A 15,905-nucleotide genomic window follows, 5' to 3' on the forward strand; every position below is an offset into this window, starting at 1 on the left:
GGAGAACTAGTTTTCACTATAGTGCATGACCCTTTAACATTGTTGACAGTGTAATGACTGTCTTATTGTCTTGCTCTCGCTTGGGGGACAGAGCTGTTGATTCATGTTTCCTCAGACAACGGGCAGCAGTTCTCTAGAGCAGAGGTCTTCAACAGGGGGTCCGCGACCCCCAGGGGGTCCGCGACCCCCAGGGGGTCCTCGGAGGTACAGCAGGGGGGGGTCGGGAAAGTTTTAGTTGATTAGACTTTTTTTTTTAAATTCCCCCCGCAATTTTTTCCACAAATCGAAATGTCTTCAAATACACATTAACATGAATCCAACACACTAGCCACGTTTACATGGACACTTTTGATCAGATTTCTAATCGGAATAGATCTATTACTATCATGCGATCCGAATGTAATATATATATGGCATTTACAAAAGTGGTAGGCGTACGTTCGTATGTCCCTTGCGCACACCTGACACATCAGGACTGGCTGCGACATTTTCATGTATCTGATTTTAATGAAAGCCCAGCAGGGAGAGCTTTCCTCTGCCTGCTACTTCAATTAAGAAGAAAGACAGCACAGCGACGTCAGTTTCTCGTCCGGTCTTTATATCTACCCCCTCCTCCGCCGCAAACAATACGTATTTGGATGAGAGTGCGCAGCCAAGACTGTTGGGAGAGAGAGAGTGCTGTTATGCAAGGGATAATGTAGAGAACGCCGTCGGGAAACGGGAAAATAAGCGATCAGCAGAGAAATAGTCCACCAAAGACGTTGACGTCGCTTAGCAACCGGACACGGTTGATAAGTTACCAGACTATTGCGGAGTGATAAAAAAGACAAACAACAAACAAACATCACTAATTTTCGTTTCCACATTTATGTTTTAAAAATGTCTATTTGAATAGCTTTCATGCATGATTACATGCAATTGACAGACATTGGTGATCTTGGCAGGAATTAGTTTATTAAGTTATGTTATGTTTATGAATGGCAGTGGCATGGCCACCCTACTCATATATGAACCTGTGTATTATTTGAATATCTTTGCATTGAATGCAAAATAACAAGGTACATTTATAATACATGGCACTATAGGACCAGTTTAATAAAAAACACAATTTTATACAATGTATAAGTAGGGGGTCCCTGCTCCATCTCTCCATCAGTTAGGGGGTCCTTGGCCTGGAAAACGCTGAACGCCCCTGCTCTAGAGCCTTGATGCCACACAGATGGAGAGGACGGTCGTGAAGGTGTGCAGCTCATTCCAACTAAGTTTCTTTAGGTCCAACTCAAAGTGCTCCATTATACTCTAGGCAGTAAATGAAGATCAGATAGCTACCGAATGGGAGGAGTGCACAAGCTTCCTTTAAGGTTTGAAAGGTACAAGACAAAATAAATATATATTAAGTTCTCATAGCAGAGCATTGCAAAGGGAGTGAAAGTGATGAAAGGAACCTTTATTCGGATTGATTCATCTTTAAAGTTTCATCAATAGCCGGACAAGGCTGCACGATTTAGTGCGTCTGTAAATAGAGGCCATCTCCAGAAGAGAGGGAAGTGAAGGACAGAAGAACCAGGAGAGCACGAACAGAAAATACACAAAATCACAAGATTAAAAGGCCCTTCAGAGAAGAGATCGCCGAAGAGGCGATTCAGAGGAAAGGCCTCGGAAACGCACAACACCCGATTCAGAAAGAGTATCTATCAGCACAGCAACACAGCCTGGCGCTACACAAAGACGGAACTATATAGTGGTCTAGCGATATGTTTTTGTACCTGGATCTAGGGATGGGCTAGCCTGGCCCTACCAGACTCTCGTACTTCATTTCATTTGCACAGAGAGTCTGGACCCACTCCATTGACTAACGTTAACTCACTTGAAGGCGGGTGTCTGTTGAAGTTTAAAACTATTGGATCTGCCCAGTGCCACTCTGGATCTGCCATAACCAATCGCTGACGTTTGGCCGGGAATCACGTTGCGCTCAGGCTGTAAACATGACTTTAACGTCATCGTTCTCAGCCACTCCCTCTGTTGGCTGATTGGACGCACAAAATTTGGACGGAGAAAACCCAGGAATGTACCGCAAACGCAGAAGTAGTACTGAAGGGAAATGAAAATTAAGTGGAAATACTACTTTACTTTAAATAGTGTTTGCGTTTACATGATGCTGATACCACAGGCTCAAAGCAAGATTGCAGAACCGGGTAGGGCACACACGCACACGCACACGCACACGCACACGCACACGCACACGCACACGCACACACACACACACACACACACACACACACACACACACACACACACACACACACACGCACACACGCGCCCACACGCACACACACACGCACACCCAGGGGTGTGTTCATAGCGTAAGGAGGAAGGAAATGGAGCAGCCGTGACTTCAGTGGAGTCTAGACTCAGACTGAGTCACATGTCTGTAATCTGTCCTCTCCTGTCAATCAGGGATCCTGAAACAACAATGTCCTTCAGTTTGAATTTACAGTTCTCTGTATAGAAGACCTGTACGGAAAGAAGAAGATAGTGTTTTCGACCCCAAACACACATGAACCCATAAGCAACTGGAAACGCCAGGGACCTCATGATACAGTGTTTGAGTGCCGGTGCGAAAATCCTGATAGAGAATCAAAAGCCAGCGTCGGCCTTGATGTTTTCGACCAGATGTTGAAAATAAAACTGAAAATACGGTGGTTTGTTTTTGCCAGATTCATTCATTTCATTAGCGTGATGGATATTTACGGATCCAGTGCAGGACGGCCCTTTGGGCCTCGGACAAGGGGAGGAGACCCAGACACACACACACCGAACGGATTGCAAATACTGGAGCATGAGATCAAAACAAATCTACATCTCAAACCCCACAAAGCGTCCTTACGTCTCCAGGGCAATGTGTTTGAAGGACAGGTGGCGCTACGAGGGGCTAATGGAGGCCGACAGACCAACACATGGCTCAGGTTCCCTGGATGAGGCCCCTTAGGATGTCCATGATGTGGAAATCGCAGACAGAATCGCGGAATTTGCTACTAGAAATGGAATCAACTGCAAAAATGCTATAACATACTATAACACTCTATAACATGTTATAACTTAATATAACATGCTTTAACATGATATAACAACATAACAACGTCTCTTCATCATGTCCAGTAGGCAGCTCAAACGCCCCCAGAGGATTTCAATTTGTCCCTCTATTATTAAAAGCCAAGACCTGAGAACTAAATCGTGAGCAGCTACCCTCCATGGCTGACACACACTGGTCGGCCGGCTCTGTTGAACGAATACTTCCTTTAGTCAGTGTGTAGACACCAACATTCCTCTTATCTGTACACCAAACTGAGTACCTCCTTCAGATACCAACCTGTCTGTACCGTACATGTTGTACGGAGTAAACACAGTCCTTACAGTACAGAGCATCTCAGTGACAACTGCCACAAGTTTCTGTATTCCCAAAAGACTAACAACACCATAACATTCATAACATTCATAGCATGTCCCATTCAGGGCAGCAACCTGGGGTCTGTGCGTGTGCGTGTGTGTCATTGAAAAGAAGACATTTTGTTTTGATGCATTACATTTAAACTCCCTGGGACAACCCCTTCCATAGGTTAGACCTTCAGCCAAGGGGGAGGCAGGAGAGACATGACAAGAAGGCAGCTGAGTGGATGTGTGGGTCAATACACTAATTATCAGCCCACACACTGATGTACCTACAGCAGGCACATATGGCTGTAGCACTATGACTTTAGAGCTATGAATGTAGCACTATGTCTGTAGCACTATGACTGTAGGTAGCACTATAACTGTAGCACTATGACCGTAGCACTATGACCGTAGCAGTATGGCTGTAGCACTATGATCGTAGCAGTATGGCTGTAGCACTATGACTAGCAGTATGGCTGTAGCACTATGACTAGCAGTATGGCTGTAGCACTATGACTAGCAGTATGGCTGTAGCAGTATGGCTGTAGCACTATGACTAGCAGTATGGCTGTAGCAGTATGGCTGTAGCACTATGACTAGCAGTATGGCTGTAGCAGAATGGCTGTAGCGCTATGACTGCAGGCTCTCTAACTCTACTCGCTGACAGGCTCTGCAGAGCGCTGCTCCCCACCCGATGTGATTCCTGTAGCGCAGCATCGGTGCTTAATCCATCAGAGTGGTTCACATACTGCAGCGCTAACCAGAGACAATAGAGTGGAGCTCAGCAGTCAGCAGTTAGTTCAGTACACCACCTCCTCATTCATCACGCCTCGCTCTAACCCCCCCCCCCACACACACACACACACACACACACACACCACCACGTTGTGTGGTCCGTTCCCTCCCTTCACTCCACCCTCCCTCCCCCTGTTTGTGTTTAATTTTATGTTCTATGAGCTAGAAGATCAGTCTAGACGGTCGACTAGCTGCACCTCTGTGGCCCGCTTGCTGTGGTACTTTACATTTGGCAGTGACTAAATGTATAAAGCAGGATGCAATGACTCAGCTGAAGAGCTGCCTGAGCGCCGAGTCCTTCAGTAGTCAGAGTGAGCCTGTGCCCCGACTGGAGCTCATCAGCCAGCCTCCCTCTGCATAAGTCAGTGTCCTGACTGGAGCTCATCAGCCAGCCTCCCTCTGCATGAGTCAGTGTCCTGACTGGAGCTCATCAGCCAGCCTCCCTCTGCATGAGTCAGTGTCCTGACTGGAGCTCATCAGCCAGCCTCCCTCTGCATGAGTCAGTGTCCTGACTGGAGCTCATCAGCCAGCCTCCCTCTGCATGAGTCAGTGTCCTGACTGGAGCTCACCAGCCAGCCTCCCTCTGCACGAGTCATTAAACACTGTTCGTTCACCTCTTCATGTGTGCACAACAGAACAGCTCCCCCACACAGGTGAGGTGGTGCTGTATACCATAAGCAGCATGCTGTTTCGGACTTATTCTGGCCGGTTTACATTTATTCATATTGCTAAATAAGCAATAAATAAGGACGTTAAATAACCTTTTCTTCGTCACTGCTCTGTGTTTCATGCTCTGATTGACGGGTTGACATATATTTCCCCATGACTGAGGGTAAGGGTTTATTCAATGTGAGGGTAAGGGTTGATTCAATGTGAGGGTAAGGGTTTATTCAATGTGAGGGTAAGGGTTGATTCAATGTCAGAGGAGAAATGTTGAAATGCCAGTAACAAAACAAAACAAGCACATAGCAACAGCTCACACCAAGCGACACAGACAGAATATTAACCCATGCTGGTGTCTCTGTTGCCTTCCTGATATTCGGTAACAATCATTAACGCCACTGGGGACAAAACCAGACGGATCCAGCTGGGGACACATCCAGGTGAGGACACATCCAGCTAGGGACACATCCAAGTTATTCATCCAGGCAAGATATTATTCTCCACAATATGGTTTTAGAGCCACACACTCTCGCCTAACCCTAACCCATAGCCACACACTCTTCCCTTACCCTTAGCCACACTCTCCCCTAACCCTAACCCATAGCCACACACTGTTCCCTTACCCTAACTCTAACCATACAGGGAACCCCCTGGATTCTGGGGAGAGGAGCATCAACATGTGTTCAGGCAGTAGGCGTAGTGTGGAACCAAACCCCACCATCGTGTGGCCCCGGTTTCCCGTAGAGCCATCAACCAAACCCCACCAACGTGTGGCCCTGGGTTCGTGTAGGGCCATTAACCAAACCCAGACAAGGTGTGGCCCTGGGTTCCCATAGAGCCGCCAACCAAACCCCACCACCGGGTGGCCCTGGGTTCCCGTAGAGCCGCCAACCAAACCCCACCAATGTGTGGCCCTGGGTTCCCGTAGAGCCGCCAACCAAACCCCACCAACGTGTGGCCCTGGGTTCCCGTAGAGCGGCCAACCAAACCCCACCAACGTGTGGCCCTGAGTTCTCGTATGGCCGCCAACCAAACCCCAACAACGTGTGGCCCTGGGTTCCCGTAGAGCCGCCAACCAAACCCCACCAACGTGTGGCCCTGGGTTCCCGTAGAGCCGCCAACCAAACCCCACCAACGTGTGGCCCTGGGTTCCCGTATGGCCGCCAAGGCAGAGGGGACCTGAGGAAACTCATCTTATCAGAATACGCTCAGTACTCAACCCTCTGATTTCAAATCAATCTAACTATATTACTTAGTTTGAAGAGTCATTGGTCAAGAATAAACAATAAAACATCCTATTCACAATTTAAAAATAGTGCTGGTCTCTTTTGTTAAAGTCTTATACTAAGAGAGCTTCCAATGGACAGAGAGGGTCAGAGCGGACCTCCCGCCCGCCCCCAGGGACACTGGTAATGAAAAGAGGAATCTAATCCACCGACACACACCAAAGAGAGGCAGGAGTGATGTGGTCTGAAAGGCTTCACGTTTCAAAGTCAATGCCATTTAGATTACATGACACACACACACACACACACACACACACACACACACACACACACACACACACACACACACACACACACACACACACACACACACACACACACACACACACACACGAGAACTCCTTGCACCACTGCTCGTTTGCATGGATTTACAGTCACGCAAAGAAAGATAAATAAAAACCACCATCCCATTTGTTTATAAGAAAAGCACCCAGACTATGAGATGGCCGGAAGGTGCTTTATCCAGACAGTGAAGCTTAACAGCATCTTATACTCAAACACAACGATATAATAGATAATTATAGACAACTATAGATCATTGATAATAGGGCTTCAAGACTATGGCACAAAGGATAATTGCTAGCCTGATATTGTTATTGCGCTTATTCATTGTGGCTAACATATTGATTCAATTAATAATCTGTAGCTCCTAATTGTTGTCTTCCTCCAGGCTCTCTTGTAAAATGAAAGGCCATCTCTCAAATGATCAAATAGTTCCACCTTGCCTGCATGTTTATATCCGTCTTATATTCTTATATATAACCACCCCCCCCCCCCACACACACACACACACACACACACTCACACACACACACACACACACACACGCACATGTTAATTTCCAAATACAAACAAATCTATCTTTGCTAAATATTACTAAAGATAACCATTGACAGCACATGGGGCTCTAGGGAACTATAGCCAGGAACACGGCTGTGCGTTGAACTAATATTTGATAACCTGTAGGAACTGCCTTCTAATCTCCTAAATATAGAATTAGTTTCACAGCTTGTCTGTTCTCAGAGATTGAGTCCCCTATTGGTTACCACCTAACCAACTGCTCACCGGATAGCGGTTCCACATGGGACATGTCTTTTTCTCTGTTCCCTACTTTTCTGGTTGCTATGGCCACCTGGATTCCGTCAGCATTCTTTTGCAAGTCCCGCCTACAAGATGCCGATTGGCTGGATGAAACTTCCTGCCGAGCCGAGTAACTCAAGCAACCAACCGCAGACCCTGAAGTGCAGGCGACTGATGACACACCAGACCTTTCTCTCGCATAAGGACGTGTGCTGAATTAATTGCTTCAGTATCCTAGGCAACCACAAACTCATCACCACCTGGGCACGGCCTTGTTTACTGTCTCCTTGATGAATTGCTGCACAGCCGAAAGGGAGAACTCATCCAGAAGTGGTTCTCCGCCCACATCGTGTTCATCGTGACCACACCCTTCGCGATCTCAGGATGCGGACATTGATGCATGCCTGTTCGGTCGATATTGATGAATGGGAAATCAATCACCCGTTTCTACAGAGTAGGGCCCAAATATATAGACAAGCGCATCATAACAAGTAGCGTCCTTGGCGAACACCGAGCAGCGAGCGGAGACTCTCCACTCAGCGTGTTGGATCGTAACGTTTGAGAAGTAGAACACACAGCCTTGAACCTCGCGGGTTAGCAGAGGGACCAAATATGTTCTACACAGAAGCAGGTCCACAGTAACTAGTAGCTAGATATCTGTGCCGGTTCAGAATGAGATTCTGTTCACAAGGCGAATCCAGACTCCTTCTGCCCGGACTGAGTTGACCCGAACCCTCTGTGGGTGGATGGATGGCCCCCTCCCCCCACCATGACTTCCTCTTTGTCCACACCAGATGTTAGTCCCCGTCTGTGTTTGTTGGCTAAAAGGGGCCCCTGGCCGTCCCAGGGGGCCTGACCAGTGGTGGCCCCACCCCCTTATCCAATTGGATGAGATATGGAAACACACAAAAAATAAAAAGAATTGTGTGCTCCCCCATTTGGCCTCACTTGAGGTCCAAGCAACGATAAGTGGCAACCTACCTAGCTGGTGTGCTACCTAGCTGGTAGGCGAGCAAGCTGGTAGGTGGTAGGTCACCTAGCTGGTAGACTACCTCTGAAGCCAGCGCTGTTCTGCTCAGGATGGGGCTTTTCCATTTAACAATAAAAGTCTGATCCACTCACATCTTCTGTGTGAACGACATCAGGATGCGGAACAGATTGATGGGGGAAAATCATCTCCTTATTGATGCCATTCGTCCAACATAGCATCATGAATTCTGGATCTCTTACGACCACCAGGGTTTCAGGGTTGGATCAGTTCAGGAGGCCTTTGTTAGCCACTTGAATAACGGACATTGTCCCACAATAAGAGCAAGGGGCAGAGGGATGGGGCCAGGGGGCAAAGGTTGTTGGGATAGGAGCTTCATGAATATGGAGGAGGATGACCCGGTGAGCTGTAGAGGGCGGTTCCATCCTACAAGCAGATGTCCCTCGCTGAGATCCACCTCGCTGAGATCCACTTCGACACACACCAGGCACACAAAAGAGAAGGGCAAAAACACCTGGAGCCCAACGCTCCAGAACTAGTGGTCCTCAGCCCAGAGGAGGCCGTTGGGTTTAATCCAGAACTAGTGGTGCTCAGCCCATAGCCCTGAGGCCACTGGGTTTAATCCAGAACCAGTGGCCCTCAGCCCATAGCCCTGAGGCCACTGGGTTTAATCCAGTGGCCTGGAATAAACCTGGGTCAGTTTAGCTCAAGAGGTAGAGCAGTTGTCTTGTAACCGAAAGGTTGCTAGTTCGATACCCAGCCCCTCCTAGCTGAGTGTTGATGTGTCCCTGAGCAGGACACTTAACACTAACTGCTCCTGACGAGCTGGCTGTCGCCTTGCATGGTTGACTCTGCCGTCGGTGTGTCAATGTGTGTATTAACCGATGTAAGATGCTTTGGATAAAAGCGTCAACTAAATGCCCTAATTGTAAACCACTGGGTTTAATCCAGAACTAGTGTTCCTCAGCCCTGAGGCCGCTGGGTTTGTTAGTGTTGATTTACATTTTATCCCAATGTGATGGCTTCCAGTTGCCTTCCCTCAACCAAGTGATAGATAGAAGCATTTTACACATAACATGAATACTCAAGAGTTGAAAAGGAATGAATAGTTGAATGTGGATATATTCTATTGAGCAGAAGTGACGCCAGTTTCAAGGCCTGAGCAGGCGGCAGTGTCTCAGCCATCAAGCAAACAAACATCTTGTTCCATGTGCAGGCAAATGCAGAAGCCTGGAAAACACACAGAGAAACTTCCACCCTGGCCATGAAAAGGTTTCAGGTAATAGGAAATCGTGAGCTGAAGGCAGACAGAAGATAATATGTTTTCACTTTACAGTCAGGTCTGGCCGGAAAGACAACAAGCCTTTAATAATACAGAAACATTCTCAGACCAACGGTACGGAGAACAGCCTATGAGGGGCACTCTGCTCAAAGAGGACGGTTATCATGCTATAAGGGTCAGAACAGATCTGTTTGGAGGAGCTGATTGAGATGTAGGGGTGAAAGGAATCCTAAATGTATTTTTTTCTATTCCCAGTGTGTTGACAACCTAGCTTAAGTTAGCACAACTAGACAGGGTGTGGTTTTGCTTGCATGCATCATAGTGCACAAATAGGACTAAAACTACTCTCTGCGTCTCAATACTCCTTTGCTTTCTGATGTTGAGTTTGAATACAATAGGAGGCTCAATCTGGATACATGGTCCTCATATGTGGAAAATCTTCATACGCACTACAGAAATGCACTGCATGTTTTGTTCACAAATATTAACAACCTTTAAAGTTTTTACTGCACAACTTTTGTTCAAAATGAATCCAGATGATTTGTCTTAAGAACGGCAACCATCCACACATGGGGACACCATCAACCAACCCTGGGCTTGTTATTCACAGCTGAATAGTGCAGGATTAAAGACATAGCCTAGTATGGCCACTTGACTTCCAAGGAGATCGATTTCAGTATATTGTGCCAAATTCAAACCTTGATAAATAAACGTTTATTATAAAGTTTGAGTTAACTTCCAGTTCACACACTACCTGCTGATCATGTCATACCTCAACATGCATAGGTGTACAAGTTTGTAATAAAGTAGTGAATTATGGTTTACAGTTGTTTAACCTAGTTGGTAGGTTTAACATATGTAAGTTTAATAATACATAGCATTAGAATTACATCATACTGCAATAGTAGTGAATACTGGTTGATGTTGAATCGACTCACTTTCAAACTAACCAAACACACAGTCCTGTGTATCAGGTAATAGTCATTCAAAGGGTTAGGTCTGAAAGAGAACCAATCAAAGAATCATTACAAATAATTAGCATATTATGTTAGCCATTTTACCACGGCCACATTAACCACTACATGGTGATGCATCCTCTTTGATGTGCAGCCCAGATCCAACAGCCTGCACCATGGCTACAAACTGTCCAATTAGTTGTGGTTCCCTAGGCTGGGACAAGCGTTTAGGATCCCGTTGCATTCCTTGGCTGCTGGTTCCCAGGTCTCCGGTGAAGTACTGACAGCCAGGGGCGTACGACCACATCTCATAGCCATTAAATACATGGCTGGCCGTAATGCTATTCATTATTTATTACCAAATAATACAGCCTTTATGGATACGGTAATACGATGAGTGGAACTTAAATGGCATTTAATGCTCAGGTGCCACGGTCAGAAGGTGGTCGCCTCGGAGGCCTGGTGGTGTGTGAACACAGCCTCTACAAAGGAGACCTGTGAGGCTGAGAACACAGAATATGGAAACCTATGGCAGTACAAAACCGTTTTGCTGTGGTCATTAAAGGCTGGCTCCCCCAACATATCGAGAATGGATATTAGCATCACAGCACACCTCCAACAGCAGTGCTTAGTGGGAACTATGGAGTTGATGCTGACTCTGACTGAAATATTATAAATATTTAAGAGTAAAAAATAACTAAATGCATTTCAACAACTGCATTTTAAAACCTTTTAATAGATTATATTTGGTGTTGTGAATCACAAGCAAAGTAGAAACATAACCATCATCCTTCTGAGTCAGAACCCTGCACATAAAGCAAAATAAACTGAACCACATATACCAGCAGAATAGACTGGTCCTCATATACCAGCAGAATAGACTGGTCCTCATATACCAGTAGAATAGACTGGTCCTCATAACAGCAGAATATACTGCTCCTTGCACACCAAGAAGGAGCTATCCTGAATTTGTTTAGAATTGGAAACTTGTTTTCTTTTAACATCACTAGGCTAATGAAAGGCTTCTTCAGTATGTAGAACCGTGACTCTACAGCTAACCCTAACCCTACCAACCCTACCATGCCTAACCCAACCCCCAATAACCCTACCCTTGCTAACCCTACTATGCCTAACCCCACTCACCCTGACCCTACTAACCCTCACTCTACTACCCCTTCTAACCTACCCTTACCTTCAGTGTGTCAACAAAGTGTTTGTTCAGCTTTCTGGTCGCCAGGAGGCTAACCATAAGTACATGTCTCTGGCTTTATTTTATTCAGTCATATCCACCATGGAGGTTTAATAGTTAGCATTGTATTCAACAGACACAACGCTTCCTGTTGTGGCCATAAAGAAAAGGTGAACTGGAGATGACCTCCACCCAGGAGAATTAATACTACAACTAGTTATTTAGTGATTTTAGTTCTGGAGCACCGTGGAAAGAGGGAATAAGTGGAGCAGAAAGATAACGGTAACCAAGCCGGAATATCCAGGAAGAAATATCTTAACCCCGGGGCAGCTAAACTATGTTGGGTTAGGACTCGACTCAGCAGACCTCTGAACCACAGACCAGACTCGGACTAGAGCCACATAAAGAGACCCACCAGACCCGGAGTAGAGCCACATACAAAGACCCACCAGACACGGACTGGAGCCAAATAAAGAGACACACCTGACCCGGACTAAAGCAACATAAAGAGAACCACCAGACCCGGATTAGAACCACATAAAGAGACCCAACCGGACCCGGACTAGAGCCACATAAAGAGACCCACCAGACCCAGACTAGAGACACATAAAGAGTCCCACCAGACCCGGACTGGAGCCACACACAGAGACCCACCAGACCCGGACTAGAGCCAAATAAAGAGACCCACCAGACCCGGACTAGAGCCATAACAGCCCAGGGATCCTCTCAACTTTGTTTTGACTCCACAAACAGGGAGGGAGGGACTCGGACTCATTCGAGGGGGTTTTCCGAGCCGATTGGAGGTAAATCGGCCTGGAGACCAAAGTACCCCGAGGATCCAGGAGCCTGGACCCGGAGCCAGGACCCGGAGCCCAAAGTACCCCGAGGAGCCAGGAGCCTGGACCCGGACCCTGGAACCCAAAGTACCCCGAGGAGCCAGGAGCCTGGACCCGGACCCCGGTGGTTCCTCCCCACAGCCAGCCCTTCCTCCGACCTGCGCCATCTTAGGCTCTCCTTCAGACGAACAAAGAGCGAGCGGCTCTCCTAGCCCGACCCGGCCCCGGGTCCGGGAGGCGGAGTGTTGGTCCCGATCACTCACCCTGCGTTCCCTGGATCCAAGCCCCGAGGAGAAGGACGACGAACGCGATATTAAACGGTACGGCATCCATTGTAGAGACTCCAGACCGCCTGGCAGCTCCGCTTCTTTCTCTTTCTCTGCTCTTAACTTGTGTGTGTGCATGTGTGTGTGTGGGGGGGGGGGGGAGGGGGGGGGGGGGGTTCTGAGGGGAGAGGCGGCTGATTGGCTGAGAGCGCCACCATGCCCCGCCTAGCTGAGGGAGAGAGGCGGCTGATTGGCTGAGAGCGCCGCCACGCCCCGCCCAGCACGACGCAGCACTGCTGTCAACAAAGTGTTGCTGTTCAATGCAGGCTGTTGAATACGGTGGGACGGTGGGACACGCACACACACACACACACACACACACACACACACACACACACACACACACACACACACACGCACACACACACACACCGGACACACACACACACACGGTGTCTCTTTCACTACTACTCAAAGTATTAAATTGTACTTGACCAATCGTGTCAATACAACTTATAATGATTTGTGTAAGACGATACATACACAAATAAACACATATTGCAGATTGTGTCTCCGCTTTTCCTTTGTCTCTCCCAAATTCTGACCTTATCATCCGGGCACACACACACACACACACACACACACACACACACACACACACACACACATGCATACACACTCAAGCACACGCACACACACACACTAGCTCTGAGACCCCACCGACCTCTAAACCCCTGGGGAGTGTGACAGAGATTGATGATGGCCTATTATTTCTGTCTCTATCTTTTCCTCACGTTATTTGATGCGCATGCGCAGACTCAGCGAGCTGCAGGCCTCTTCACCCCCTCTACTCCAAATAGATTGTATATTATATATATATATATATATATATATATATATATATATATATATATATATATATATATATATATATATATATATATATATTATATAGAGGACCAGTGGTAGCATGGGGCTGTATTATCAGGGAATCACCCATCAAGCATGTTATAAAATAATTATACACATCTTCAACATCATCACAGCCTGGCAAACACACACACACACACAAACACACACACACACACAAACACACACACACACAAACACACAGATACACACAACCAAACACACATTCACACACACACACACACACACGCACACGCACGCACACACACACACACACACACACACACACACACACACAAGCACACAGACACACACACACACACACACACTGTGGTGTCAGGCCTTCAGAGTGAGCTCCATTGGTACAGAGGGCCGGTTGTGGAACATGGTGGTTTCTGTGGTGTGTTTCCAGATAAGGGAGGGACGGTTTGTTGCTAAGCTTGTAAAGAAAGATAGAAAGAAAGACAGGTGTCCTGTATGGAACATCTCATTATTAACTTGACACAGCACATATGTTACAGATATGGTGCCGGTCACATCATTAAAGAGGAGGTCTTAGGGTCAATCTTCAACCACATTTCTGATACAATGGCTGTCGAGGATCAGATGTTCATTCGTACAGCGCCGTCTGGACCCCAGGGGTTCCCAGGAACCCCCTGGACATATTGGCATATTTCATTGAGCCATGTTGGAATGAAAGGAAACAAGTGTGGAGAAGTGAGACCTGGATGTCACCAGCACTTCTGAACATTATCTTGGACCTGTGCATGAAGACGTCTACTTTTGCATATTGATTATGATGGTGGTATAGATATATGAATAGATAGATTTAAGAAAGCTATTAACTGACGGAAACGTCCTCTTTTCCTTCTCCTGTCAAATGGAATTGCTAACTTTTAGTAAGAAACCCAGATAAAACATTGACTGGGAACACTGTGTGCAGCATTTTGTTATTACGAATCAGTATTCTAAACCAGACAGCACAGTTCATGACCGTCCTAATCATCACTTGTGTAGTCCCTTTAAAAAAGGTTTTCTTACAATACGCACTCAGTACCAGGATTTTGTACTGCTGTTCATTGTGTGCAGCAAAATATACACAGATGTCCTCCGGAAATTAATAAACACCCTCTTACACGCGCACAAATACAGACACACACACACACACACACACACACCTTAACCCTACATGCATATCAGCGTATGTGCCCAAGCTCATCATTATGACCGTTGCCAAGGCCGGCCAGATGATATAACGGCTCTGTGCTCTAACTTTGGGAATATCTCTTGTTATGTGGTTAACCAATGCTAACGTCCAGCTCAAGGTCACTCTGAAGAAAAGGAGACCTAGATACTTTGTTATGGGTCGTTGCCATCCACAAAAGGAAATATGAACACTAACTTTCTGTGTTTCTCTCACTCGGAGGCTTGTATCCCTCATTTGTCATAATGGGTCACCGTGTTTCATTTTATTGATCTCTACGATAAATTGATGAGTATTCTCAAAGATCCGACTCGGCCAGCCCTAGTGCACTGGAGTGTAAAATAATCAACATTTGGACAGGCCACTGTAGAAATACACTTTTTAATCCACTTCTGGAGTATTTGACCATTAGAATATCTCTGTGACAGGTAAAAAGTTGTTTTATCTCTGTAGTCAATGCTAATCGATAACGATTTCTATGATGTTATCAATAAAATCATATAGTATACCTGATACATTTAGAAAATATGAAAAGCTGGCGTACCTCTCTTTGTTTACAGGGAACGATAAAGAATACTTTATGCCATTTCGTCTTTTCATTGCAATTATTAATATACTTATATCCATCGCTTGAGTACATTTATTTTTTCTTTTATTTGGGTTACAGATTGTACCTTTCACTGTAAAGTACAATATTGTAACATACTGTTCTTTTCTGAATGGACTTGAATGCCGACACTGGTGCTACATTTGCATCGGGTCGCATGAAAGCTAGAAATCCAAAACCGTAGACCGCTAAAGCACTGTCTCAACATGTGGAGGGCAAACCGCTCCTGGGCTGTTCACTGGCTAAAGCAAGATGGTTCTCAGTAGAGTTCACTTTGTATGGAATGTACTCAGGCACTGTATGGAGTACAACTAGATTAATCCAGTTCAGCTTGAATACTGGACAAACCACAGGTCATAGTTCAATAACAAAAATAAAAACAGCAATAATAGCTGGACTTCTAGGGAACTGT

General features: G+C 46.3%; 1 protein-coding gene across 1 annotated transcript in view; it reads right to left on the reverse strand.

Moving 5' to 3' along the window:
* tgfbr1b (transforming growth factor, beta receptor 1 b) overlaps nucleotides 1–12,904 on the reverse strand; it is a 29,512-nt gene extending 16,608 nt beyond the window's left edge. Inside the window, exon 1 of the mRNA XM_079754407.1 lies at nucleotides 12,771–12,904. Within this exon, the coding sequence (XP_079610533.1) occupies nucleotides 12,771–12,840 (70 nt within the window). The 5' untranslated portion in view covers nucleotides 12,841–12,904. The remainder of the gene's footprint in view (nucleotides 1–12,770) is intronic.
* Between the last annotated feature and the right edge of the window lie 3,001 nt (nucleotides 12,905–15,905).

The sequence above is a fragment of the Pollachius pollachius genome (genome assembly GCF_949987615.1).
Source record: "Pollachius pollachius genome assembly, chromosome: 17".
Taxonomy (NCBI): Eukaryota; Metazoa; Chordata; class Actinopteri; order Gadiformes; family Gadidae; genus Pollachius; species Pollachius pollachius.